Here is a 27,051-nt window from a genome sequence, read left to right on the forward strand (position 1 = left end):
AACTGTAATATGAACTTCTGACATTTTTTCAGAGAATAGCTCTGTGTGTCATTTAGCTAAATACTTTAGTGTAAAAGAAAAGCAAACATAAAAGAATACTGATAAGGCCTTCAAACATTAACAAGTACTGCTTTAATTAACTCATGAGTGCTGTTGATATGGTTCCTCTTATTCCTGGCAAACATGTCAGCACTACTTGATTGATTTGAATTATTGCTTTATTTGTTGAACTACTGAATAAAACAAGAATAAGACAAGCCTACATTTACTGGCTGCAGTAGGCTTTGAAATGTGCTGTATTCCTCAGACCTCCAAGGTGCTTGATGTGGAGCTCATGTCAAATATTCACCCAGCCATTAGGGACATAGTCACTGATGGGGTGAGAGTGACAGTGGTGGCAGCCCCTATCAGTGAAGTCTGGTCCTGTTTTTACCACTACAAGCCATTGACAGGTGAGAGAAGCCGGGTGTTGGTGCATCAAACAGGTTCCCTGGCAAATACATGAAGGGTTCCATATATGTTTGAGGTGGCCACATTTTAATACATCCCTTGTGTTACAGCAGTTGCAAGGCAACAGTTGCAACAGTACATGATTAATAAGCGACCTTAGTGGCTTTACTCCAATTCAGTATGGGTATCTGTTAGTTTTAATGCAAAGTCAAGGAAGGGCAGGTTGGGGGGAGGGTCAGTGGCTTTGGTTGTATTTAGTCTTCCTTGATGTAATCTGAGCACATTTTGCTGGTCTCTAAACGTCTGCACACAAGCATGCTGGTACTGAGCTGTCTGCGAAGAACAGATCAACAACACATTGCATGGCGAGAATATAGATCCAGTTTCCATGACCTTTTTATAAATGTTCTCCATAAATCCATTTTATGGGACTCTGTTTTATGTTGATGATGTCACCGTACTCTAATAATGAGATCAGTGCGAGATTCTTTACCTAGTCTTATTTGCGAATAACGGAAACAGTCTCAGAGATTATTGCCGAAATAAAAAAGTCAACACGAAATTAATAACCCATAACCATTCTCACTGGGAATCTGCAGCACCCCAGTCGATCTGTGTGATTTGCAGCCTCGAAGGAATGCCAATACAGCCTATGGAATTGAGCTATTAAGCAACACGGGGGGGGGCGTTTATGTATGCCATTTACACAATGCTAACACTCACCTTTTCAGAAATCCCTGTTAATTACACTGACTGACGGCTTGCCGGTGCCTCCACGGAGCGAAGAGATGTGATTATGATTTGTTTTGGGAGACATTTCCTCCTGGATAATGTCAGGGCTCTTGTGTCAAAACCACTTCCCTTTTAGCGTTACTGTTTACAGTTTCAGAATGAATCGCGAGTGACCATATGATTACAGCTCAGCGGAGCTAGCACCATTTGCACTGATAAGATACACTAGTGTGTTTCAGGCTGTTTATTTGTACACATTTTTACATTTTCAATCTTTTAGATTGTGTTTCGAATGTGGGTGAGCAAGATTTTATTAGTGAAATAGTATTGATATTGCAATACCAGAAACACTTAAATTGTAAAAAAAAGGAATAAGAGAGAAAAAAAAAACATATCCATGAAAACTCATTTTTTCTTAAGGCATCTTAGTAACAGAAACAGAACAGTTTATGACTGTTTATCAAGAGCTTAAAGCAAACATTACACTAAGGCAAGATGAGTCCGGCAGTAAAACGTAAATACAGCATGCACAGAGATTAAGTCCATCTGGGATATGAGAATTGCACCTCTCTTTTTCTTGGCTTGTTTCCAAGATTTCATTGCCGTGTTAGTGATAATAATGGTAAGAATGCAACTGTAATGTGTTTTGAAACCATCTCATGATTAGAGTTTTTTGCTAACATTTCTAATCAGATTAATTGCCCCCCCTGCCCTCTAACATCTTTGTAATTGAATTTGACAGAGCATCCCCCTTTTAGCTTTTTTTTAAATCATGTCCTGCCACTGTATTAAAACAGATTAAATGGCCTTGCTGAACAAGGCCCACTACAGTCGCCTTTGATACAAAGATGTCTGAGACAAAAGCAGGACAGTAGAAAAATAACAACGTGATAAAAACAACAATCACTTAAAACACATCCTGTGCAGTACAAAGAGATACGGTGTATGTTTGCAAGTGTTCTGCAAGGCCAAGCTTCTACAGTTTATCAAGCTCATGGCCCTCTTTATGCTAGAATGCATTTTCTGTGACCCACTATGATCAAGGTGATATCCTGAAAGCACAACAAAAATAACTGATCTGCACACTTACCATAGCTGTAACTAGACTTATGTTTTATCCTCTGTATCCTGTTTCCATTTAACATATTTTAGATTATTGGTTTGGCTTCTAGAGAGGGATACAGATAAAACATCTTAATGAACATATTGTAAAAGTAACATATAGGGTAAATAGGGCACAATACTAGATGCTGTATCCTTTATTATTGTTTTTGCAATCACAAAACTGATTGTAAAAATGTTAACAGACAGTTGAGCAGGAAAAAAATGTTCAGCGACAAACATGGCAGTTGTCACATGCATTTTGTTATCCCCTTGACCCCCCTCATAGTGGTTCTAGATTTCTGTGAAGGACAGATGTTCCCATGCTGGTAGGGCATGTCAAGTCCAACCTTCCTTTCTGTAAATCCATTACAGAGTTTAAAGAGTTTACAACACCCAAGTGTGTATAAATTCACAATGAACAGAGCGGAAAACTTTCTTGCTGGTGGATTCAAAGCGCCTTGCCCTTTTTTTTAGTTGCACTAACAGCATGAGACCATTTCTCTGTTATTGAGCCAGGGGAGAAAATACGGATGCAAGATTGTGCCTCACATCTTGGCCATTGTTTGTTGGAAAAGCCTCCATGCAGATTTGATGAGGGGCATCAGGGTGCTCTGATATTTATTATTGCTGTGAGTGGAGGTGAAGGAACATCCTCAGTGTGGGCCCCACACCCCAACTCCTGACCCCCTACCCCTCAAAACTTCTACTTATGGCTTTTAGAATATACCCCTCATAATTTGGTTTTTGGTTTTTTGAAAGATGTTAACTTTTATAATTAGCTCTGACTAGTTAGTTGGATTAACAAATACTATCCAAGAGCTGTTGAATGGAGCAGAAAATGTAACAGAGAAAAAAAAATTAAATTAAAATGTATGTGGTTTAGACTATGGGCGTGCTAAGATAATGCCAGCACTTCAAATGAATGACTTAATCAACAGCCATAAATAATCACTTATCATAAGCATGCTTAAGTCATTACAAGGCCTATCTCCATTCTAGCCAGCGGTGGAAGTAATTGCATCACAGCAGAAGATAACACCAGAGATGTTGTTAAACTCATTTGAGCATTTATCACCATCTTCTTTTATCTTATGTCTCAGATCTCTTTCATGGGCAAAACATCTCCTCCCTCCTGACCAAAGGAAGGTCTGAGGGTAAAAAAGTATGACTGGAAAAAGTGTGAGTTTTGCTCATTGGTCCACTGTGCTGATCCGTCCTTTAATGGGTTAATGAAGACTGTAAATGCACAGCTGTTCAAAGCCATCTATTCACCCCATCACCAAGCATATACTGGAAAAGAGGATGCACAGAGGGAGGAAGAAAAGATGATTTTTAATTTGAAATACCAATGTCTCTAGAATCCCTCAATGTCCACATTTTCCTCTCTGCAGTCCCCTGGTTGCTCTTCTCTTGCTCTCCTTGCGCCGTTTTAACCTGAAAATGGACAGAGCTGCTTGGATTATTCAAACTCCCCATGTTCCTTTATTTCCTTTGATGTGTCTGAATGTGAAGATCATCTGCTGGACATTGGCATCTGTGTATGGGAAGCTGCCGCCAATCCAACTATAGAGAAAAGACGCACTTCATACCTAGTTAAGGGCATCGTAAAGTGGCTGCTTTCACTGAAAACATACATTTACATTTTTTTAACAATAACTGCTTTTCATTCGGTGTTGGTTTTTCTGTGGTGTTTCTGAGGTGTCATTCTCAAGACACTTTTGGCTGTCACAGGCAAAATTCTGGATTATTTGCAAGTAATACAAATCCCCTCAAAGGGATGTTCATGTAGCCATCAGTTACTAATTCTCTCCTTTGTCTCTCCATTGGGAATGAGATAAAACCCTGTCTTTTTTGTTTTTGTGTCCTGCATTAACTTTGGGAAATGGAGTGGTGACAGGCAGTTCCCTGGTTTAGTTTTTACCTGATAAAGGACACACATTATTTTTTCCCTTGAAAAAACGTCTCTTCTGTTGGCCCTTTTCTGAGACTTTGTTGTCAGTTCATAGCATGATGACAACTTGAGGTCCCAGACCATGAGCCCCTGCCAGACCGCCTTGACGCACAGGGAGCGTCTGACTGTCTGCTCTCTGGTTGTCGGCCGGTTGGACTGCGCCGGGTCCTATTTCCTCATTAGACTCACGCAAGACGGACTTCCCAGCCGCTGAACTCCTCACCCCGTTGTCAGGGCTTAGAGAGGGTTTGTGAAGCTCTCAGCCTGGTGATGGATGGGTCTTGACCTCTTGTTGGCTCTGGGGCATCGTCTGTTATCGTGGACCATAGTCGCCACTCGTAGTCCACTTTGTAGGTGACAACCGGCAGTTTCTATGCTGTGCTTCTCATCTTGCTTTGCACCACAGCTGAAGTGTCTTTGTTTTTAAGCAGTTAATCCATATACCAACTGCCTTCAAAGCGACATGAAAACAAACAAAAGAGTAATTCATTTAAGGGAAAAAAACACACAAAAGAATAATTCAGTACAGTAAATGAAGTGTAATGCCATTTAGACTGACAAAAAATTGAAAACACGTCTTTTTTTCAGTTTATTCAAGTGAAATTACATTAGCATTAACTTATTACAGTTACTACATTACTACTACAAATGACTATAATTACTATTTATTAGCGTTATTATTAGTAGGTAGTAGTAGTAGTAGAGAATCAGGTTTTTGTCATGGCATGTTACTGTAAACAGTTCCACGTTGGAGATATGTTGGTATTTCCTCATTGCCAGGGGACTGCTGCATTCTCAGCTTGAGTGTTGCCTCCTGAGACAAAGCTCCTAAATAAAATATCGTCAGATGAACTACTCCCCTGTGTCTACTCACACCCAGCTGAAACATGCTGTAATACCGAGGCGACTCAGCACTGGCCCTGTCTCACCAGAGTATGCATGCATTCATTTGAATGTACGCAACTGTTTATGGTTTTGTTCACTCCTCTGTTAGCACTGTTCTTGAAAACAACACCCACAAGTTATTTGTGTAGCTTTACTTAGCCATGATTCATTGGTGAAAGTTTTCTCCTCCACTGTTTTTCCTTCAATTATAAATCCTCAGTATGCCTGCTGAATATTCTGTAATGGTGTTTCAGTATACAGCGGAAATTAAGTTATTCAAGCTGGAATCTATCAATCACAGTGAACCCAAAAGTGTTTTCAGGCTGAAATTGCAGTGAAGTCTGTTTAATCAAGAATGTACGCATTTGTCTGGTGTTTGTTTTGAACTGGATTTGATTGAGAGGTTAGGTTCTCTATTGGCAGAGACGGCAGCCATCGAAAGTTTGTTTTGTTTTCTTTGCAAATTCCTCTCAGTTCAAAATTTCATATTTTCTCGGTGAGGCTTTCTCATTTCTTTTTTAATGTATTTTTTCAGCTAGGTTCTTGCAGCTTAGCTAGAGTTCGGAAATCACACAGAGATATTTCTTCATTAATATTTGCTTTTGATTTCCAAAAGGGTGACTCAAATGGCTGTTCGAATGTAGGAACAGAAAGCTTTAGGGCCTTCGCTAATGTAGACCATGGTCCCGTCGTCTTCGAACACTCAAACTTTAAAGTGGGATAAAAGGAACACACAGGCAGTGTTTTGACAAGTTGTCTCCTCCAGCCGCTGGATGTTCTTAACATATCAGTACGTCTCCTTGGTCCTGCTTTTATTTATTTACATCTGTGTCTTTGTGGCCTCTTCTTTTTTTCCCTCTCTTTTTTGGAGGCAAGGCCACCCGGCCAGCCCTCATCTGCATGCAGAGACATGATTGATGAGATTAACCCGTGGATCGCCGGGGCCGGTGTAATTGGCCCCGGCTTTGTGTTGCGTCGGAACTCCAGCACGAGTGCCTCTGTCCTTGGAGGCCTCTCCTCCCCATCCCAGTGTCTGGGCCGCAAGAAGGTTGCTATGGAAACCGGAGAAGAGTTAATGCAGCAGGAGACCTAAATTGTATTCCTTTTTTATGGGGAGGCAAGCGGTTAGAATCCCTACTCCTGCTCATATGCTAATTGAAATAACCACTTCCGACTGGGCCTTGGAGAGACTCAGCGGTTTCCGTGCTGGAAAAGCTGGTGGAAGAACAGGGGTCATTGTGTTGCGTTTTATCCCCTGTGAGTTCAGACACAGTCATGTTAAAAGCCCAGTTTCATAATGCAGGGTTTTGTCATAGTCCTTTATTTTCATATTCACATATTTTCAACAGCATGGATTTTTGATGCAGTAATAAAAAAAAATCCATACTTTCTATAAGAAATGATGTGATTATAATAATTTGTTTTATCTAGCTGTAAAAGAACAGTTTATCACAGTTCAAGTATGTGTTTCACTATTGTTTTCAGGAGGGTCTTTTCCTAGCCAACCTTTGTTTTACATTATACATCTAGTGTTTATTTAAATGGTGTTTCATTTGATTATTTCCCAAAAACATTTTCAGATGGATCAGGTTTTTAATAAGTCCCCTAAAAGATTAATATGTGTGTTTGATGCAGGGGAATGTCACTGAAGAATGCTGCAGTTGCCCACTCAGAGGGTGAATGTGTAACCCTCAGATCTGGTGTCTGGGAATTTGATTTGCTCCAGTGCCCTCTCTACACTTGACCCCTGTAGAACATCTGTTTGTTTTGGTGCAGCTGCTTGGTTAATGGCACGCCCCACACCCTTGGCAGTTAGATTGCGTGGAAGATCCTTGTGCCCCTGCTGGATGCCAGACTTATTTTAAATCCCACATGTTAATCCTGCAGTATCCCGGCCAAACAAAGCCTTGAAAGGACCAAGCTTTAACGTTTGGAAAAAAAAATTAACGGAATGCCATGAGGTCATGAAATCGGAGCACAAGACAAAGAGTGAATTGCAATTAGGCAGCATAACATTTCACTACACAAATGCGCCTGACCCTAACATTTGTTTACCTGATCGTCCATTTTTTCCTTTCTGCCCTGTGTTGCTTCGGCTGCACCACCACTTCATTTTAGCCAGCTCACTGCTGTTTATGTTTGGCAGTCAGGGTGTGCTCATTACCGTCCAGCTCGCACTGCCAGCAAAGCATGGAAATTGCTCAGGAGAACAATAGGGATTTTTAACGATGGATCTGTTTGGATCGTGCCATGCAAATGTCGGTAACCTTAGCTTTTAATTTGAATGGAGCGTTGGCAGCCCTCTCAGGACTTTCAGAGAAGCTCTAAAAATAAGAGGGCAAGGTAGAAAGGCAGTGGCATGAAAGCCTGCACCCCTGTCTGTAGCTGGAGGTTGATTAATTTGTAAGCATCCACAATTAGGCAGCCGGTATGGGGTCAGACTGAGCCAGGAAGAGCTGCAGGCTTGTGCTGTGGATTTATCAGACCCTGTGCAGTAAAGGCAGAGGGACCAGCCTTATAATTCTAATCTCCTTTTTTGTCTTTCTTCTCCCTCCTGATAAAGAGACTGTCTGCTGTTATTCTTTGTTATCAGGGATCAGTGGTTACGTGTGTGTGTGTGTGTGTGCGCGCACGCGTGCATGCGTATGTGTGCACGTGTGTCCTTTTGTATGCCTGGAACATCACAAACACTTTTTTTGCAAGGTCCACTTCTGCACTGAGATAGCATTTCTTTTCGTGTGAAAATGGGTTTTGTAATTAAAGATCCATACAGTAAATCACTACACCCTGGGCTGCCTTTAGTATGGGAGAATTTCTACAGTGATGGGACTGATAATCCCCTGAAATTTCCTTATATACGAGGGCACCTTGCTTTTAAACCAACCATCTGCTGAATTACCTATCAAGGACTTCTGACTCACCATCCACCATGACGCATACATAGACAGTATGCTGTCTGTGGTACATGGTGTAAATTCCGTTCCCATGACTCCTTGGATCTGAAATAAAATCTGTACTGCAGTTGCAGTATAACCATGTGTTTAATGTTCCTGTGCCATTAAAACAGCATGTTTTGTGATTAATTCTTCTTATTTATATCAGTTATAGCAGTGGTGTAGCATTATGGGTGATATTATATGGTGAAAAAAAACCTGTTTGGCGTCCAACATTTTCATGGTAAGGTCCACTTTGGAACAGTCTGCACCCAGTTGAAAAGTTATATTGCCAATGGTGCGCATGTTGGCAGTTTCTGCTGCACCCCAGTTGGAAATCTGTGGAGAACCTGCACTGCTACATGGAAAATGATTCTACTGCAGCTCACACAATGTTTACAGTTTCCTCTGGTTTCAGACAGATCTCTATAGAACGTGTGGGGCCAGCTGAATGTTATTAGCACCTCAGTATGCTCTAACACGGACCGTGATAAGGTCAGAAAAAAATCCCCGGTGCTCGCAGCCAACTATGCATGCTATAATAATGTAATAAAACAATACTATGAAAGCACACCCTCTCAAAATAATTGTTGGGCCCCCTGGGAAATAATTGCTTGCTGTTACTAGGAAGGGTGAGATGGACCTGTAAAGGCAATTACCTCTACAATGAGGGAAGGGGGTAGCACTTGTCTGTCTGTAGAGCAGGGGGAAGAAATCGGGATCCTCTTGCGCTGTAAGCCTTTCTCATCACATCAGTCAGAGCAGACCATGTGGTCATGAGGTTAGACAAGATTTAGACAAAGATGAGCTTTGCCTAATCTTAAAACCAGACTTCTCAATTCAATCGAGCAGATTGGGTTGAACTCTGGAGTCATATGTAATCTGTGCGGTCCACTTGTCTATGTGCCGTACACATAGGCAGCTGGTGCTCCCTGGCAGCAGCATGTAGTTGGATGGGGGATTCCTCACACTGCGATGTGTCAGCATGATGTTTTATGACACTGTAGGTCAAGAGATTATTTTTAACGGATGTATCCGCCCGTGATGTTTGTGCTCTGCGGCCATTAACAAGAGGCCTGTTATTTTTCAGTACGTAGTATGACGTTTTGATTACATTGATTATCAGAGGTGCAAAGTTTGGGCCTTGTCCAATAGGAAACAAAGAGAGGCTGTTGTGACCGGTCAAGTCATTATCACCAGATTAGCGCCTGTATAAAACACTGGCACTTAGTGCCCAGGGGTCAAGGGATTTGGCAGAGCTAACGCCACTGTGACTGCACAGTGATTTTCCCGTGGTTGTCTCGGGAAGGTGACCTTTTGAGGGATGATTTTAAATCAGATTAAGACCAAAAGGACTGAAAGTATACATATCAGATCAGATTTTTTCTTTCAGTCCGGCATCTCCCCTGTCCAAACTGTGCTCACTGAAGAGAAAGTGCTCCTGTGTTCTTCTTTTAATGCTCTGAGGTTGTACACAAACCTCAAGGAGAGCCGCAGTCACATTCAGTTAATGTGATATACTCAGCTAAGTTAAAAATGCGATCCACAGGCAAAACTGACACACAGCCTCACTTTATTGGGAAGTGACAACACATTCAGTTTGTGGGTATTTGGGGTCACCGCAGCCTTTCAGAGGAGTTTGAAGGAAGCCGATTAAGAGCACATTTTGGTTTGAGTGATTCCTTGTATCTTCTTCTCACAGACCAGCCTCTTACCAACATTAATGATTCAGTCCTTCAATTGTTCAATTGTTGCCCCCCCCCCCCCCCCCCCCCCCCCCCCCCCCCAAAAAAAAAAAAACGGTTGGCATTCCTGTTTTGTGAATCAGGAAACCTTCTTGAAGTAAAGATTAAACACTGCACATCATACAAATAATGAAAAGTGTCAGCATTATCTGTACAGTGGAGGTCTTTGCAGCAGTACATTAACAAACAGTTGTCTTAATTAAGTGTTAATTATGTGGTGCTATATAAATAAAGGATCAATTGCTGAAGGAAGCAAACTGCATTCGGCTTGCTCTTGAAATATTTAATTCTCTGCCTGGGTCATATTGTGGCATATCACATGGCGGTGGGTTTGAGATAAGCCATGCATCTCAAACAATTACTCAATTTAAATGTTTGAGAGATTGTAATTATGTAAATATGTTTCATGGCTATTATTTGATATTACAACAGGGCATCATAAACTGTCAGCTCAATGATGCTGTTTTTATGCTGTTGTTTATACTGTGAGTTTTATGACAGCTTTAAATCCTTATCGTCATTCTCTCCAAGGCTCCTGTGACGTGCCTGTTAGCAGTGAAGGAGAGAGATGCATTTCAGGGAGGACTTGAAGGACGAGATGCTGATGATCGTCAGGAGAGGAATCCTTGTTCATCCTCTGGTGTATACCTAGTGTAAACCCAAGTCGAGCTCTCGTTCCTTACAGGGGAGCCAAGCTGCAGTCAAACATGATAAATATATCTCAGTTGGAATTTCAAAAAAACATAATGGGTCTTTGTATAGCCAGCCCACATGGAATCAATTGGAGCCCCCGTTCAAAGACCTAATCGCTGGCCGGCTCAGCAGAGGAAAGCTTGGCTACACAAATGGAAAGATCTGCCGTAAGATGAAGATCAAGACAGAATCCCTGCGTTGCCACCCTAAAGCTCCTAATCTGATGATCTTAGATTTAAAGAGCACTTGCAGCAAGTGGGATAAAATCATCTGTGCTGATATTGTCATACAAAAGGATTTTTTCCATTCATGTGAATTCTGTTAATCAGGCAGGGGTTATCAATGGTAAATGCTGCATATATCAGTGTATGAGTTGTGCCTCAGAGCACACAATGTTTTCCAGTCACGCAAATAAGGTTTTAATTCTGCAGTTCTGGAGTTTTCCATGGTAAATGCTGCATGTGTTTGTGTGCGTGTGTAAGAGTGCATTCATGTGTATGTGCATGCCTGCAGCACATGGTTGGCAGGGAAGAGCAGAACATAGACATTTTCATTGTCAGATTGGCAAGGGTGATGAGGGTCAATCAATGTTGATCCTTGATAGTTGTGTGTAAACCTTTCTTGGCTTTTATTACAGTGTTTCCATTCAGCGCTGTCAAAAGGATGTGTTGAGTTCGTGAATCTGGAGCTGTAACTGTTGTTCCCAGCCTGGAACTGGAGACCTGCCTTCAACACCACTCTAAAGCTGGAGCCGGAAGGCCTGGAATTCTGAGTGATATGTAGACTCGATCTGCTGATGGCAGTTAGATGTGACTGAGCACTTGAACCAGCCACAATCTGACCAAACAGGAGGACTCCCGGTCATTGATCCACAGTCTTTCACGCAGTCATCTTTGGAGCTCCCAGTGCCTCAGATCTGAGCTTTTGTCTTTTCAGACGCAGGCTGAGCTCTTTGGTTGGCCCCGTTCAGTTTCTGCTTGCCACCGCTGCTGAGAGATTAGCGCCGTTGACTCGTTTTGACTCGTTCGCATTATTATTGAAATAAACCCATCTGCGAGCATTCTGGTTCTCCCAGACTGGCCCCACTCTGTCAAGCTCATTGTTTAAGTGTCCAGCTTGCCAGCCAAGTGGCTCGGCAAGCTTTTATCAGCAACGATGCAGGACGCCTGTATGGGTATTTGGGTCAGTAATCCGCACTGTATTTGCTCTCCCGATTATGTTTTTGAAAATGTTTGCATATTGAACATTGTCAAGTATTTATTTTCTGACAATGAAAAGCCACTTCATAGCAGCACTCAACTAATGCCGTGACAGGGAATCAGGGACGTGAATGGAATGATAGCCCCTTTTATTTCTTGACCAAAATAAGCATGCGGGCCCTACTGATTGGCTGTTTAACCACTGTTGCAAAAGTGAATTACCTCTAATATCATGAATAAACAGGCATCGCTTATGTATATTTTTTTCTTTTTTTAAAGGAGAGAGGAATATTATTTCGAAGTGACCATGAGGTTTCAGCATTGTTTATGTGCCACACAAAATTCAGAAGTACACAATAGAAAAAGTATTTAGGGATACTCACAGTATTTCTTTAGACTCAAGTCTGCAAGAGATCTGTTTACTGTTACCAGTGGTATCTTTCACTTGTGCCTGGCCTCTCTCAAGGGACTAGTGTTTAAAATAAATAATCACCATCGGCAGCTGTGGGGATAGCTGGTAACTTGTTAGTCTATCTGCTGTTCAGAGGCTTTTGTGTCTTGTTCTTCCCAAATCCGCTCCAGATTCTGTTTAATGTAGGCACAACCAGTCATGAACAGCAACGCAAATTTTCTAAAAGGTAGAGAGAGAGAGAGGCATTTTGTGGCTTGGAGAATCTCCTCATAGCTGTTGACATCTCTTTCAGTTCCTTTCCTTACCAGTCATTACTATACCTCTATGGTTTTGTGTGAACAGAATAAAATTATCAATGTCACAAGGGTTGTAAGGGAGGGCATAGTAATGCTGAGAAAAGGTACCCAGTGTGTAGAGTCTTTCCCATGCTTTTCCCATTATCTGAGGAATGACTGTACCTGATGGGTGTGGAGGCGGCAGTATCATCTCAATTCGGAGGTGAAATGAGAACTATCTCATTTGTCTGAGAGCTAGCTCGCCTGAAGTAATGGAGCCACAGTATTGTACTGTCTCAGCTCAATAAGTGACACTGATATTGCTCAAAGCTTTAGAGACCTTCACATGGTTTAATAAGTAGTAATAATGAAAATAATTTTCTTTCTAATTCTGTTTTGTTAGCAGTATTACCTCAGTTTAAGTGTTAATTAAGAAGTTTACTTGTTATTGTAAAGATACAATAGGCGTCAGTAAATATGTTTCAATATGATGGGCTTGTACAACTCATATGCTTTGATTAATAACTGAAAAATGTATTTTGTTATTGTTAAAATATTGTTACATTTACTTATGCTTTACTATTTAATGATTATGCCAAGTGGAAGCTGAATGTTTGTGCCCACATACATGAAAGTGAATATTATGTCATAAGCTGTGCGTGCTGGGCTGGCGAACACAGCATGTATGATTAGAACATTGTAACAAAGGGAAAAGATGGCATGGCAGAAGGTTTGCATGTGGACAAATTCTCCTTTATCTACTCCCTGCATACTTTCATCTTTAGATTTTTCTTCTTTCTTTCTTCTCTTAAAATCCAGCACAACTAATTGGTACCTACAATTATGAGAGGAGTCGTACGTAGCAGTTTTGCAGCTTTGATTCCAAGTTCTTAGGGGGTGTGGTGGATGTAAGGTATGATAAACATGTAATTGTGTTTTCTGTCTTTCGAGTGTGTGTAGAAAGCATGAAGAAGGGCTGAAAATTATAAAACATGCCTGTGTGAGGCTTACAACAGGAAGTATGGCCCTGAGTCCTGCACGTTTCATTTTTACATATATTGAGGGAAATGTGACAGAAAGGCCCAGGGCAGTCATATCGGTTTTCACTGAAGTATAGAAGCCTTAATCTCTTTTTACTAGTGGAAGACATACGCCTTTTAGCCTCTGTTCTTCAAAGGTGACGAAAGGATGATAATTGAACATTCATCATAATGACTGTTTAGTCATGAGTATGCATCTCAGATCTCTTTTGGAGAGACGTGTGTATTTTTCCCTGTAAAACTCTCTTTATGAAAATCCTTCATTTTTAGCAAGCCACAGGATGTTTAGCATCTGAAATGCAATGCAGTTGTTTCATTTATAAACTCTGGTGAAAACTCCTGCTGTGTACTGTGTTAACAGCAACAGCCCAGCAGTTAAGAATGAGGAATCGCACACCTGCATATCACTAATATGTTTGTATGTCACATTGCCTGAGTTTGTTGGAAAAGTGATGTATCGGGTTTGCCGGGGTGCATGTCCATGAATGCCAGTTTAGATGTCTGATAAGAATTCACCGTAGTTTCACTAACAGAAAAGCTGAAGCCATTTGAAATTGTATTCATGGGGTCGCTGATTTCTGGGCAACACTTAATTGCTGACCAGAATGATCACAGTGTGACCTTTGCTCAGTGAAGTACTGTCCTTATTAAACACGGTTACATGGACAGTCACTCTATAATTGTACTAAGCTGTAAGGGGGTTCCCACTGGACACCGAAAGTGATAGTGAGTCCTCTGCAGCAGACACAATCTGTAGTTTATCTGGATCAGTATTGCTGTGATGCAAATTGAAACAGTAGAATCTGGTTAAGGACAACCAACTGAGGCTGGGTTGTAATTAACTAATTTTTCTCTTAAATAAGTGATTCAGATTTCAGATTCATTCTTTATTGTCCCGTGGGGAAATTTGTTTTCAGTCTGTACCACCCTTTAACAAGAAACATTCAACATAACAGACCAAAACATTCAACATAGCAACCCTAACAGTTAACACAGAGACAGTACAGCAACTACAGTGATGCCACTTTATTAGATGCACTTTGTAGACATTCTGTGCAAGTTAGATAAGAGCATCTGCTAAGTGACAAAATATAAATGTACATAAGTTGATTTTGGTTTACATTCATTGGGTTAGATCAAAAAAGAAGGCAGAAGTAAGAGATGAACTGTTTATATTGCACTGGTAGGTGTATTCAAAAAAATAATCTCTTAAAAAAAGGCTTCACGAAGTTTACAATAACCACAGCCTTTTTTTCTCATCCTAGAACAAAAGTAACACTGCAGAATATGAGTAAACTGACGGTTTTCTTTACTTCACCTATATTTACTGTTTCCATTCTTTCTAATGCATTAACTATATTTCTTTTGTACACTGTACAGGTACCTTATGTTTCTTTCAGGAGAAATGTACAAGAATCAATACCATAGCATAATAACAAAAATGTACGTTTCATGGATTTAAGTTCACCGTGGACCATGATCATTCAAACAGATGACCTGGTTACTTACAATGAGTGCTCTAATAAGATTAACCCTAGGCTTAAAAGCAGTGAAATTGTGTGTTGTTTTATGATGCTGGAAAAAGGTGGTGTCTTCAAGTGAAAGTGTAGTTTTTTGTGTGAGCATGTGTAGTGGGCAGACCCATTTCCTAGATCACCAGAACTGTTCATGGAATATAATCCTTGTAAATTCCCTCCAAAAAAAGAAAGTAAATACAAACACCTCTAGAGCCCCCTGCCATACACACACACAACCACACACACACAGACACGTGTGCACTTCATCAGACACAGTCTAATATTCTGTTCCAGAAGTATAGTGGACATATACACAATTACAGAGCCATGGATTTAAAAGCCCCTCGCTGTCTAAAAAGCACTTTCTTGGTTTTATGGACATGTTTGTCCTTTGTTGATTTATCACATGAGACTGCTGTGCTCATAATAAGTTTATCTTTAGAAAGGTAGGGTTACTCACTGATTTCTCCCAATTGCATCCTGATGGAGGTTCCATTACCACTAGCTTTGTCTTATTCATTTACAATCCATACACTCTAAATAAGATGTTGTGCTCATTCATTACAGCTTGTATAAAGAGGTTTATGCAAGCCGCTCATGGTTTTGCTTGCCTTATGTAAGGGTAGTTAAAACTCTAAAAGGAATATCAGCATAACTATGCTGTCTACATACTCATACACTGTAATATTTAGCCGCAGATCAGTAATTACCATCATTTAAAGTAATTGCCTTTTATATGATTATGAACTATGAAATTCATGAAGAGCAGAGAATGGAATGTAATATGCAGTGCATGCTCATTACCGTATAATCAATGTGCTGCTGTAAATTCCTGTGGTGATTATACTGTCTGTCGAGTACCATATATGTTCGAGCATGATATGTCTTTGTAGTATAATTACAATGGAAATTGCCATATATTTCCCCCTCCTGTGAATTACGGTGTACTTCACCAGTCTGTCATTTTAAATGCATTGCTGCTATTGCCTATCCACATGTGAGACAGATAGTGTGACACGCTATATTCACTTTCAGTCAAAGGAGTTTAGGAATACTTCACATATAGTCTGGTGCTAATTTTGCGTTTGGCAGGTCAGGACAGCATTAGCATGTTTGGTAAATTGGATCAAAAAGCAGAGTAGAACAAAAGGCAGAGATTATTTTCCAATACACAATATCAGACCTTTCAGAGGCAGCACAATGGCAGACTTTCTTTAAAATCCTCTGCTACGTTTAATCACAGCTCCTTGACGAAAGACAAGGGAGAGAAATGAGATTAATGAAATAGGTTTTGAGAGACGAGACGGAAAGGTGGGAGCATTTGAAGTCTCCCATACCTGGGGCTTGGCGAGTCGGCGCTAGAGAATCAGTATAAGTGCAAACGCAAACAATGGCTTCCTTGTCCAAAAGGGAGGAATCTCTGAGGTATTGGTGTCAATAGCCAGGCTGATAACCTTCCACTTGGCAGTTACCTGCTGTGACACTCATTAACATGAGGGGCTCTTCTTTTTTAAACTGGAGGCTCATTGCTATGTTATGCATCTTACAATGGTCGTACCCACATATCAGTCTTCAAATCCTGGAAAAATGTACAGGCCCCTTCACTCCTTTCATCCTGCAGGTGTTTTTGTCCTGGTTATCCTCTGTAAATAATCATGCAGTTATGATGCACAGTTTACACAATTATTTCAGCCAATCAGGTTTAGAGGGCGGGCCCAGTTACTGACAGTATGAATTCTATGTGCAGTCTCAGGTCTGCTTGTAAATTCAGAATCCCCACAGTGGTACCATTACACTGTAATTTGATACCAAATTACAGTGTAATGGTAATTGGTATAGACACTCTTATTAAGGTACCAGTGTTGTATACAGGCATGTATGTTATTACTTACTATTTGTTAGTACCTCACAAAACAGTCTTTGAGCAACTATGGTGGTATGCAGCAGTCAACAACTGATAGAAGCATAGATAGGGAGCAAGAGCTTAATGATATGATTTTGAAGCTTGAATAATATTTAAGTATTGAATGGTAAGTCATGTTAGATTGACAAATGATCACATTGTACTGTTGCTCTTTATTTTGTATTCTGCATCCTGTGGCTATCATCCCCTAGTTACTGCAGTGCTTAACATGCAGGCAGCATGCACGAACATGCATGCACATGCCCGAAAACACCAGATGAGCAGGGTTGTGGCATTTTGTTGTTATTGTTGTTGTAGTTTGTGTGTGTGTGTGTGTGTGTGTGTGTGTTTGTGTGTGTGTGTGTTTGTGTGCCGGAGTGACGGTTGGCGGGGGAGTTGAAACCCCCACAGGTGGCTGGGATGAAACAGATGGGGCGGTGGGGTGCATCACTGTCAGCAGCGGGGCACAGCTGCGCTTCAGGACAACATGCTCCAGCACGGTCGCACAGCAGCGCAGGCCTTTCAACCCCCGAACGCGAAGAACTGCGGCAGACGCGCTTTCAGAACAGGCCCCTGCTATGTTCACTCGCCCCGCGCAGTGCAGCAGGGGTGAGTCAGGGACAGTGCCGTGAGAGTCCCGCGCTATCCACGCACGGCAGGATTTGTTCTGGTGTCCACGACCTCAAAAGCACAACTTCCAGAGCTAGGCTTTGTAGCTACAGAGAAATGCGTTCAGCTGGGAACACACAAGGGAGCAAGCTCAGCACATTAACCCTGCTTAATCATTTGGTGCCTCTACAGTGTTAAGACCCTCTGAGATTCTGCTAAGCATCTTAGTGTGCTCTTGCTGTATGTTCTTGTAACAGACCGCAAGATTGAAATAAAATAATAAAAACTCTCTTAGCGCAGAACCCTTAAGTGTTTTCTTTTTTCGGGTGGTGGGGTCTCAAATTCAAAGTATGACTGCTGAGAGCCTTTGGTTCTGCATGCCCCACAACCACTGGAACTCGCCTGACAGATTTCACCCATGTGCCCATCATCAGTCTTATCCCTTCTGTAGGGAACTAGGAATAAAAAAAAGATTCACACCTTCTCTGCTCTACCTTTAATAGAACAGATAAGCAGGTCCTTATGACCATAAACTGGTGAAATTACTGTAACAAGGGGCTAAACGCTTAGCCATACTTTTAATGACTCGATGCTTTCAATTAATAATTGCTGTTTAAATCAGGAATCAACGACTGTTGTTGGCTGTTAAATTCCAATAGCCGCGCCTCTCACTGCTCATTATATCTCACCATATGAGCCACACAATGGAACTGCATGCAGTGCTGGGTAGGAGGCTGAAAAAAAGCTGGTCAGAGCTATTTGGTTATCTTCCAAGTGCAGTGGAGCTCAGCAGAGATTAAATTTATTCGGTTCACCGTGGATATCAGTATTAGCTATTTTATGTTATGTTGGAAAGAGATGAGGGTGGGAAGGAGAAGGGGAGGGGGGATTGTGGGGAAGAGGAGATGGGGAAAAAAGAACTGTGAAAGCTACATTTTGCAGGCGAGATGGCATCAGAGAAGCTAGTATCAACAATTTAAATTGGCCTATGGAATTTGCAGATTCAACAGATTCAAAAACACACATAAAAAAACACAAAACAGACGTAATGCAAACTGGGAGCAAGGAACGCTCCCTGAGCAGCAAGTCACTTGAGGCTTATTAATGCAATTTGAGAATCTTATTCTTTTTTTTCCCTCCTTCTGTATTTTAATTACTCCCCACAGCCATCTCATAACACTGTTGCATCAGCAGTGCAATTCTGTGACAAGGAATGTCACATTTTCAGAGAACCCCTTGACAGCTGTAAATTTGATCTATCACACTGTCTGGTTGCATCGCCACGTGCACAAAACGCCCCAACATAAAGATTACTGACATCTCGCTGTCAGTACTGCAAGAGCTCCCTTGTCATCTCTCAGATGTATTTTTCTACCCCCTTACATTATTAGTCTTTCCATTAATGGAATCTCAAACCTGGCCCAGTATTTCGTGGCTGGCTTTCCCTCTCTGAGGTAATCTGGTAATGGATTAAATGCTTTGGAGGAACCAAAAGACCCTCAGGTGTGTTTGCACAGAGTGAGGGCAGATTGAAGAGGTGGCTCTCGCTTTCCGTCTCTCTCATATCTATCACAGTCAGCGGCAGGGTGGCCCTCTGTGCTCTGCAGGGATCTCAACTGGATGGAAACGTCTCTCATTTTACGATCATCATAAAATAAGAATGCGTGGTCTGTTTCATTTTTTAGGAGCTTTGTATTCCATTTTCTTTTTTAAAAAAAAGAACATTATTTTTCCTATGAGTATATTTATGCAGAAATACTGTTGTGTTGGAGGATGTGAACCACAGAAAAATACATTTAAGTCTTATATTTAGAAAGTTCTGTGGGAAAATAATCATATTCATATTTTTGTATACATTAATCCTGCAGTGTAGAATGATTAAATTATTGAATCTATCATCTGGACAGTTATCAGATATATATATATATATTTATTTATACAGATGAACATTGGATTTTTTCCACAAGGCTTACCCAATAGTTATGTAAGATTTATTTAGACTGCATATACTGTAGGTGTGACAGATATAATGTTTCATGCAGTTTATTTGTGTCAGTGTAGATAGTGCTTTGAGAATGTACATTACCATAACCTTAAGGCAGCAGTGGGTTGGCAGAATGTTACATCTGTTGCCTTTATATACACTTGACTGTTCATTTTAAAATGAGATGGGAAATAAATATATTACCCTCTGTGGTGCCTGTAGTTTTCTGTGGAAAACCTCTGGGCCACCACCTAACGATGAAAATCTCTCATTTCTGTCACGTCTTGAGCTCCTGGCTTAACCGCATCTCTAATGCCCACTCTCACCCTCTCTGTGGTCCCAGGGGAAGCCTGTGGTTAGCTGGAGACACGGAGCTGTGGACCAAAGTGGGGGTTATGGAACGTGGGCTTATTATGTAAATGAGGAGGCAAGCCAAAAGCCTGATTGGCTGTATCCTTGGTGGTTTCTCTTATCAAGATGCTACTGTTGCTGTTATTGAGTGAGAAACAGCTCTAGTCTTATCAACCATCTCCAGCCTTTAAGCCCTTGAGTCCTCCAAGGCCAAAAGTAATTAATGATAGACAGTTGTGTGGGGTAGGTGGTGGAATCCACAAAGTTCAGAGTATGCTCCTACAAGAAAAACTAAATATAAAACTGAGAAATTATTACACAGTCCACTAAAAGGCACTGGTCATTTGCGGGTGTACCAGAGGCATGGTGCGCAAGTGTGTCAGGAGAGTGAATATGGAGCGATAACTGGTTGACTGCATGGAGCAAAAAAGCAGTGTGTAGTTACATAATTTAAATCATTTAATTAATGTGCTTTAATTCCTCGGTGCTGAAGCATATAGGGGGTACTGCACAAATTAGTAAATTGGCATTTATGGATGATGCAATATAGTGTGGAATGTTATGAAGCGTAAAGGCAAAAACAATTTCACTAAAACTAAACTTTAGGTCTCAGACAATCTCACTTTTGAGTTTACTTCTGATTCCTTTCAGAAGGTGAAGAAAAAGCTAACATATATTTGTTGCAATGAGTTGATATTTGCAGTATGTTTCGGCTTCATAGAAAATATGTGAACTCAAAAAAATTCATTATGTTGTGTGTGTTTGTATGTTCATGACATAAAGCACATATTTTATGAATGCTTTCCTGGTTGCTCTGATATAGTATAACTGTAAAGCATCATAGATTACATATAAACTTACAATAAAACCACCAAACGATGCTATTCATGTTGACAATAGCCTTAATTTTGGTATGTAGCATTCACGTACATTGACAGTAGTGTATTTTTCTGTTTTATATTTGAGTATAAGACTTAAATAATGGAACTTTTACTTAGATGAAAAAAGCATATCAAAGTTGGTAGGTGATTTTCTAGTCTGTTTCAACAGATGCAATACTATCTTAAGCAGCAACAGATTCATTTTTGGTCTTCTTTTCACAAAGCAAGGAAGCAACTAGTGCCAAATCTAAAGAATTTAAAACAAAAATATAAACATTGTTTCACTCTGGCACAATAATGCCTGTAATATTTAATATTTAATGGGAAACTTTATGTTTAATTTTGTATTCATGCCAGACCAGCACTGACCCTATGCCAAGGCTTTTTGAAATATACTAATGCACAACACAGCCATCTCATTTCCTGTTCATAATTTATGACATTAAGTGGTTATGTTGGAATCTTGAGGTGAGAAGGGGTGCAGGATGTAATGAGTGCAAGGTGAGGCAACAGTGTGCAAAAACAATCATTTCAAACTCAATTAATGGATACATATATTCTGATGTTATAATGTTACAATCCAAACTGAGTTGCTTGCACCTCATTGTAAGATGTCACCATTTTGGTTGAATTCTTATGTTTGATCTGGAACTATGCCTGCAGTACCAATTAACGCTTTCTGCATGGGCACTAGTCTTGACTCCCTTGCCTCTGCTCTGTTGTATATTCCATCTAGTTTTTCAGCTCAGCCCTCCCGGTTTTCTTCAAGTCTGCGACAAAGTATTTAAGCGCCAATCCAGTTATTTTATCTCCGGGGCCTGCGAATCCCTCATCTGCTTAGTGCCAGCTTCTGCCTATTAGTGAGATAAGGGCTTCCCTTAAATCTTTTCATGGAAAGGATTCAGTATTTATTCCTTGCAGGCCAACTCATGTCATTCTTACAGCCCTCTTTTTTTTCTGCCTCACTTCCTGTCTCCACAGTCATTATGAGCAGGACCGCAGTGCACTCAAGAAGAAAGAGTGGGAGCGGAGGACTCAGGAAGTGCAGCAGGATGAAGATCTGTTCTCCTCCGGCTTTAATCTGTTCGGGGAGCCATACAAGGTAAGGCCCAATCACAGGCACCGCATTCTCATCTCTCAGAGGGCAGTACCTAGCAACAGGCAAGGGGCACTGTTAAATAAAAGTAGAGCAGCACAGCATGGGATACTGTTTTTTTTTAATCTCTGCAAGCCCCCACCCTCCCCACTGCTTTGGTCTGCAAATAATTTGGCTCTGCCCGAAGAGGTGTGCTTTCTTTTCCACTGCTGGTACCTGTAAAAAATTAAACTTAACAACCTTAGCCAGATGTCCATCAAGCTGCACCTGGCTGTTTCCAATCACTCAAAGAGAGGGTCCTGAAGGCCTCTCCATGATAATTTACATCAGGGCCTGTCAATCTTTGAGGCCAGGTTTCACTAGCACATTTTACCAGCATCCAGGACTCTTTACAGTATGCACATGTATAGCCCCATTCAGACATGCACTGCAGCCCTGAACATATCTAGACATTACCCAGAGGAGCTGTATGTGAAAATGCAAATGTCCGAATCAGTTGGACCGGACATTAAACGGACTTTACCGGTCCACGTGTGAATAGAGCAGGTCATTGACCGGAGAATTTACAGTGAGCAAGTGGGCATGTTGATGATGTTTCTATCATGTGACTGGCGCGAAACCAGAAGAATACAAATATCTGCTTCGTACTCTTCACTTGCTTGTATATTGCTTTCCACTCTTTTGTTGATATTGCGGATATGTCCAAATACATGTTATTTTGAGTCCAACGATTGTTAAAGACAAAGTTAGCTATAGCTATACTGCCAAAACTTGTCTCTTACGATGATTAATAGCGTTGGTTAGTAGTTTATTATCTGGTTAGTAGCTAGCTATAGGTATAGTGAGGTGAACTGGTGCCCTAACATTACATAGTGAACAACAAAAACTTACCTTCCTGTTATAATAAATGAGTAATTAATAATAAATTATGTGTATCGGTAGCACCATTTGGATGCCTGATATCTTCTCCTCCTCCGTGCCACATTATGTGCCCGTACCACTGAAAGGAAAGACATTGAAAAGAAAAAACCTGAAAATACTTCAACTTGCGAATACTTTACGAACTCATGAACTCATCGATACTTTCCACTCATGAGAATGCAAGTGGCGTCTAACTGGAAAACACCACAAGGAAATCTGGACGTTTCTAAACTCGCAATGATTTCACGCAACAATACAACATACTACAAATATAATCATTAATTGTTGCATACTGGGTGCTACACTGAAACATAGCATGCAGTATACAGTATATACTTGTGTAGTACGCAGTACACGGTTTTGAATACAGCCACTGCGATTTCTGCAGTGTACTTTTTGCATCATGTCCTGCCTCCTGCATGCTCTACCCAGGTGCCACCCCTCGCCTAAACCAAACAGAGTATTTCCAGTAGGTGAGAAAGCGTCTGACATGGACAGTCTCCTGTTGTGTGCTACATGTGCGAAAGGGCAACTCCGGACAATGTCCGGACCTGAGTTCATAAGTGAAAATGGCTTCTGTTATGCTGGAGAAATTATTGCATTGGAGAAGCCATTAGACTCAGATGTGTTTGTCTTCAGCATGCTCTGTTGTTAACAGAGTTCAAAAGGGGAAACAATATATGCAGCAAGTCTACAGTGAGGTGCATGTTCTCCCTTATCATAAGCATAAGCCCTCAGAAAAAAAACTAATGGAAAAAAATATTAGTAGGGAAAGGAAGGAAGGATGTCTACTTATATTTTCTTACACTAATTCAGGTGTCACCAAAGTTACCAAACCGAGGCTTACTTACTTACTTTAAGCACTTGTGGCAAGTACGAGGTAGTGGCCTTGTACTTGTGAGTGGATTCTAAGCGCATTTTACTATTGTCTTCTTTGTTCCCTTAAAGGCGCTAATTACTTCAGTCTATATTTGACTGCAATGTGACTGCCTCAACTTGCTCTGCTCTGTAGTTATGTGCACTCTTTCAAGGCGATAACTATAATGTCCTTTAGCATATTTAATTTGGGAACTCTAACAAGATAACAGTGTGCCTAAGCATGATAGCAGTAATGTTGAAGTGTCTCTCAAGAATCAAGTGTCTCAGCAATTCTCTCTCCCTCAGACAGATGCTCACTGCCTTATATGATTACACCACAGAGATACGGTCCACTTCAGGGAGACGCTTTCAACGCTTTTCGTATTCAACTCATATTCAAGAGATTATGATGCATACAAACTTATTATCCCTCCAGTTTGTCTTGGTGTCTTTCTGTTGAACTGTAAAAAACGTATTTATATACCCAACTTGGTAAACCCTTTTTCCTGATTGTTGAAGGTCCATGAAAGATAAAGCATTATCATTTTGCAATATTAAATTGTCTCCTACTATTTGCTCAATAGGAAAGTGCCAACTTTGAGCAGTGATCCAAGGCCCGCTGGTCACTTATGCGAAGCGGCAGTTCCGTCAGAGCTTGGACAATATTACCATCTCCCCTGCTGCATGCTACAGAGCCAATATACGATTCATCCTGACCAGTGACTGGTAAACAGTGCAGGGCTATTTATAATTCCCTGACAGAAGCTCGCAGAATCTAGGTTAATGTAATTCCATCAGACTTCTTCATTTTCTACCTATTTCATTTTTGTCACGGGCATTTATCACAGCCATTCGTCAAAATTTATGATCTTTTTTACTGACACCTCCCCGCTGAACCGTAGCGGCAGCAGGAAAGCTGGCTATTTTTGTTTTGTTTTGTTTTTCTTTTTTGAAACGTATCCATCTCCCGCAGTAAAGCGGGTGACAAGACAAACCACTCCGAGGAACATCTGCAAAGGCACTAACTGTGTCAATATTGAGGGATTGAGTTCGCCATTGGTCGTGAGTGCAGGATCAATGTCTCCCCTGCCGCGGGGGCCCTTCTCTCTCCCACGGATTGAGTGCTGTAATCAAAGTGGATGGATGGGTTCCAAGCGAGGTGTCAGTGGGGCTGAGGTGCAGGTGAGGGTGACCTTGCTCAAGACTTCAGACTTCGCTATTCCTCCAGGGCCCTGTTCATGTGTCTGCTGAAGAGTGTTCAGGATGCTGGGTTGCTGCAGGCAAGACATGAAGACCCATCTTAGTGGGTGCCCTGTTGGAACCAGCCCATGGCCTCGCACTCTTAACTCCCCTCTGCCATAAGGTGTACCTCAGTGAATGACAGTCTGGACACTTAATATTGCGTAAAAAGAGGAGAGGTGCTCTGGAAGAAAAAAGGAGAAAGCAATAAATTCTCAGACAGCATGCCTTTGTAAATTCTCAGTTTTGTTTTACTATCAAATGATTACAGAATATTAAAATACTGTACTTTAAGTAAACAGTATCTTCACATCTGCCTCTACATTTTCAAGCTTTCTAGATGCATGGTGCACCTTACAGCATGGGTCTTACAAAATTATATTATTAGCATATGAAGCTAATGGGTTAATGAAGTTCTTGAATTTGGATTTCAAGTGATTTGGCTGACACAAGTATGTTAGATTATTGCTCCTACATTGTGTGACATAGCCAGGCACAGACTTGAAGGCCAGAGATGAGTCTTGAGAAAAGACCCTGGCAATTGATTAGGTGTTGTAGAGATTGATAGAGCACCGCACCCCAGCTGACAGTCGCTCTCTAGGTTTCACGGCCAATCTGATGGTCTTGAATCATTGGATCTCAGCAATTATTCACTTTTATTGCAGCACACAAGAGATGGACCGGCTCTTCATATGTATCCATCATTATGCCTCTGTAAACATCTTTAACATGTTAGCGATCATCTTTAGAAGACGGTACGCTTTTCAAGAAAGGAGGACTTGGATCCTGTCCATCACTGCCCACACAGTGGTAAAGCATTATTCCTTTTCAAGGCTAATTGCAGTCCTCCTATGACAGTGGGTTATCTGCCGTCACTCCAGTTTGTCTGTAGCAGATCCTCTGCTACGAGGCTTTCTCTAATCAGCCCTGCTTTCTTCATTTGTCATCATTTGAGCAGGAGGATGAGGAGTTTAAACCTATGCCCTGAAACACTTATGGCCCCTTGCATCTTGCAAATCGGGCACTGTGAATGACACAAAACAAGTCTCAGATCTGTGTCTTCGTGTCCTTGTTGAGTTGAGTGCATATTACAATGTGCTACATAGTCCTTGGATGCCGTGCTGTCCAAAGTGATGTGCTGTCCAAGCTTTGTCTGAGCTGTCAGCAGCCATTACATCACCATAAGATGGATGTCCCTTGTGGAATCTAAGCAACATTTTTTTTAAGTATACTGAAGTATGATTGTTAGTCCTATCTTTTTCCTCCAACATGAAATAAATGGTAGTATAATTGTGTCTTTGCTGTTACTGTTCCACTGCGCAAAAGCATGTAGATAATGTACTGGCAGCAGAACTTGGCTCACAGATGTTATGTGACGTAAACCTGCTGTGTGCCAAGGCCTCCAGCATGTTACAGGTGTACTACTATTTATACTGTATTTCTTTTCATGATTTCCAGTTGTGTACATTCAAATCATTGTGGTACAATATTTTTTGTACGCTAGCTGTATGGATTCACTTTCACACAGCGCAGGAATTAGCTCTCACTGTCATTGTGTATTTCCTCCCAAATGGTAGGTGCTGTGGTTTCGTTTACTATTTATTGCTTTTAATAAGGGTTCACATGAGATTAAGGAAGAAAACTGAAAAGTCACACGAATGATTAAAACATGAGTTTTTTCAGTGTGATGCAACAGAAAAAATGACTTTCATATAGAAAATAGAAATGTTGAATATGCTCACCAAGGGTGAGTCCTGACATTGTCAGAATAATTGCAAAGTCAAGAACACTGTTTCATTTTTCAAAATAATATCTGCAATTACAAATGAGGGAAATGTAGACCTAGAGATCCTGGATCATAAACTTCTTATTTACCATAGACTCTTGGTACCTTTTACATGAATTCTATTTGCAAAAATGCTTCTCAAGAAGAGGGTCTGACTACTTCCTTTTAGTGTTGTGGGAAAGGCGTGTGTTTTCTCCTGGCATAAGAACATTTGTAGTGCACCCATCTCTTGGGTTGGCATTAGGTAATCCCCCTAATCCTGCCTAATGGAACTATGCTGTTAACACCTATTTATTTACCGCCACCCGGCCCCACTGGCTTCTTCAAAGCAGACCCGGAACACTTGCTTGTCTATGGACTGTGGACCATGGACGATAGACACTGGCCTCCTCCCATTTGCGGTCTCTCTGTGCTGCCAACCGCTCTGTACCTGGAGACAGTCTGGTGTTTTTAAACTACAGCGGATCCAGCGAAGGTCAGACGAGCG

General features: G+C 41.1%; 1 protein-coding gene across 1 annotated transcript in view; it reads left to right on the forward strand.

The window, feature by feature from the left end:
• The window catches only part of LOC118775435 (AF4/FMR2 family member 2-like), a 164,620-nt gene that overhangs the window by 16,481 nt on the left and 121,088 nt on the right, over positions 1-27,051 (forward strand). The window contains exon 2 of the mRNA XM_036525349.1: positions 21,646-21,766. Coding sequence (XP_036381242.1) covers positions 21,646-21,766 — 121 coding nt within the window. The remainder of the gene's footprint in view (positions 1-21,645; positions 21,767-27,051) is intronic.

This window comes from Megalops cyprinoides, chromosome 3 (assembly GCF_013368585.1).
Source record: "Megalops cyprinoides isolate fMegCyp1 chromosome 3, fMegCyp1.pri, whole genome shotgun sequence".
Lineage (NCBI taxonomy): Eukaryota > Metazoa > Chordata > Actinopteri > Elopiformes > Megalopidae > Megalops > Megalops cyprinoides.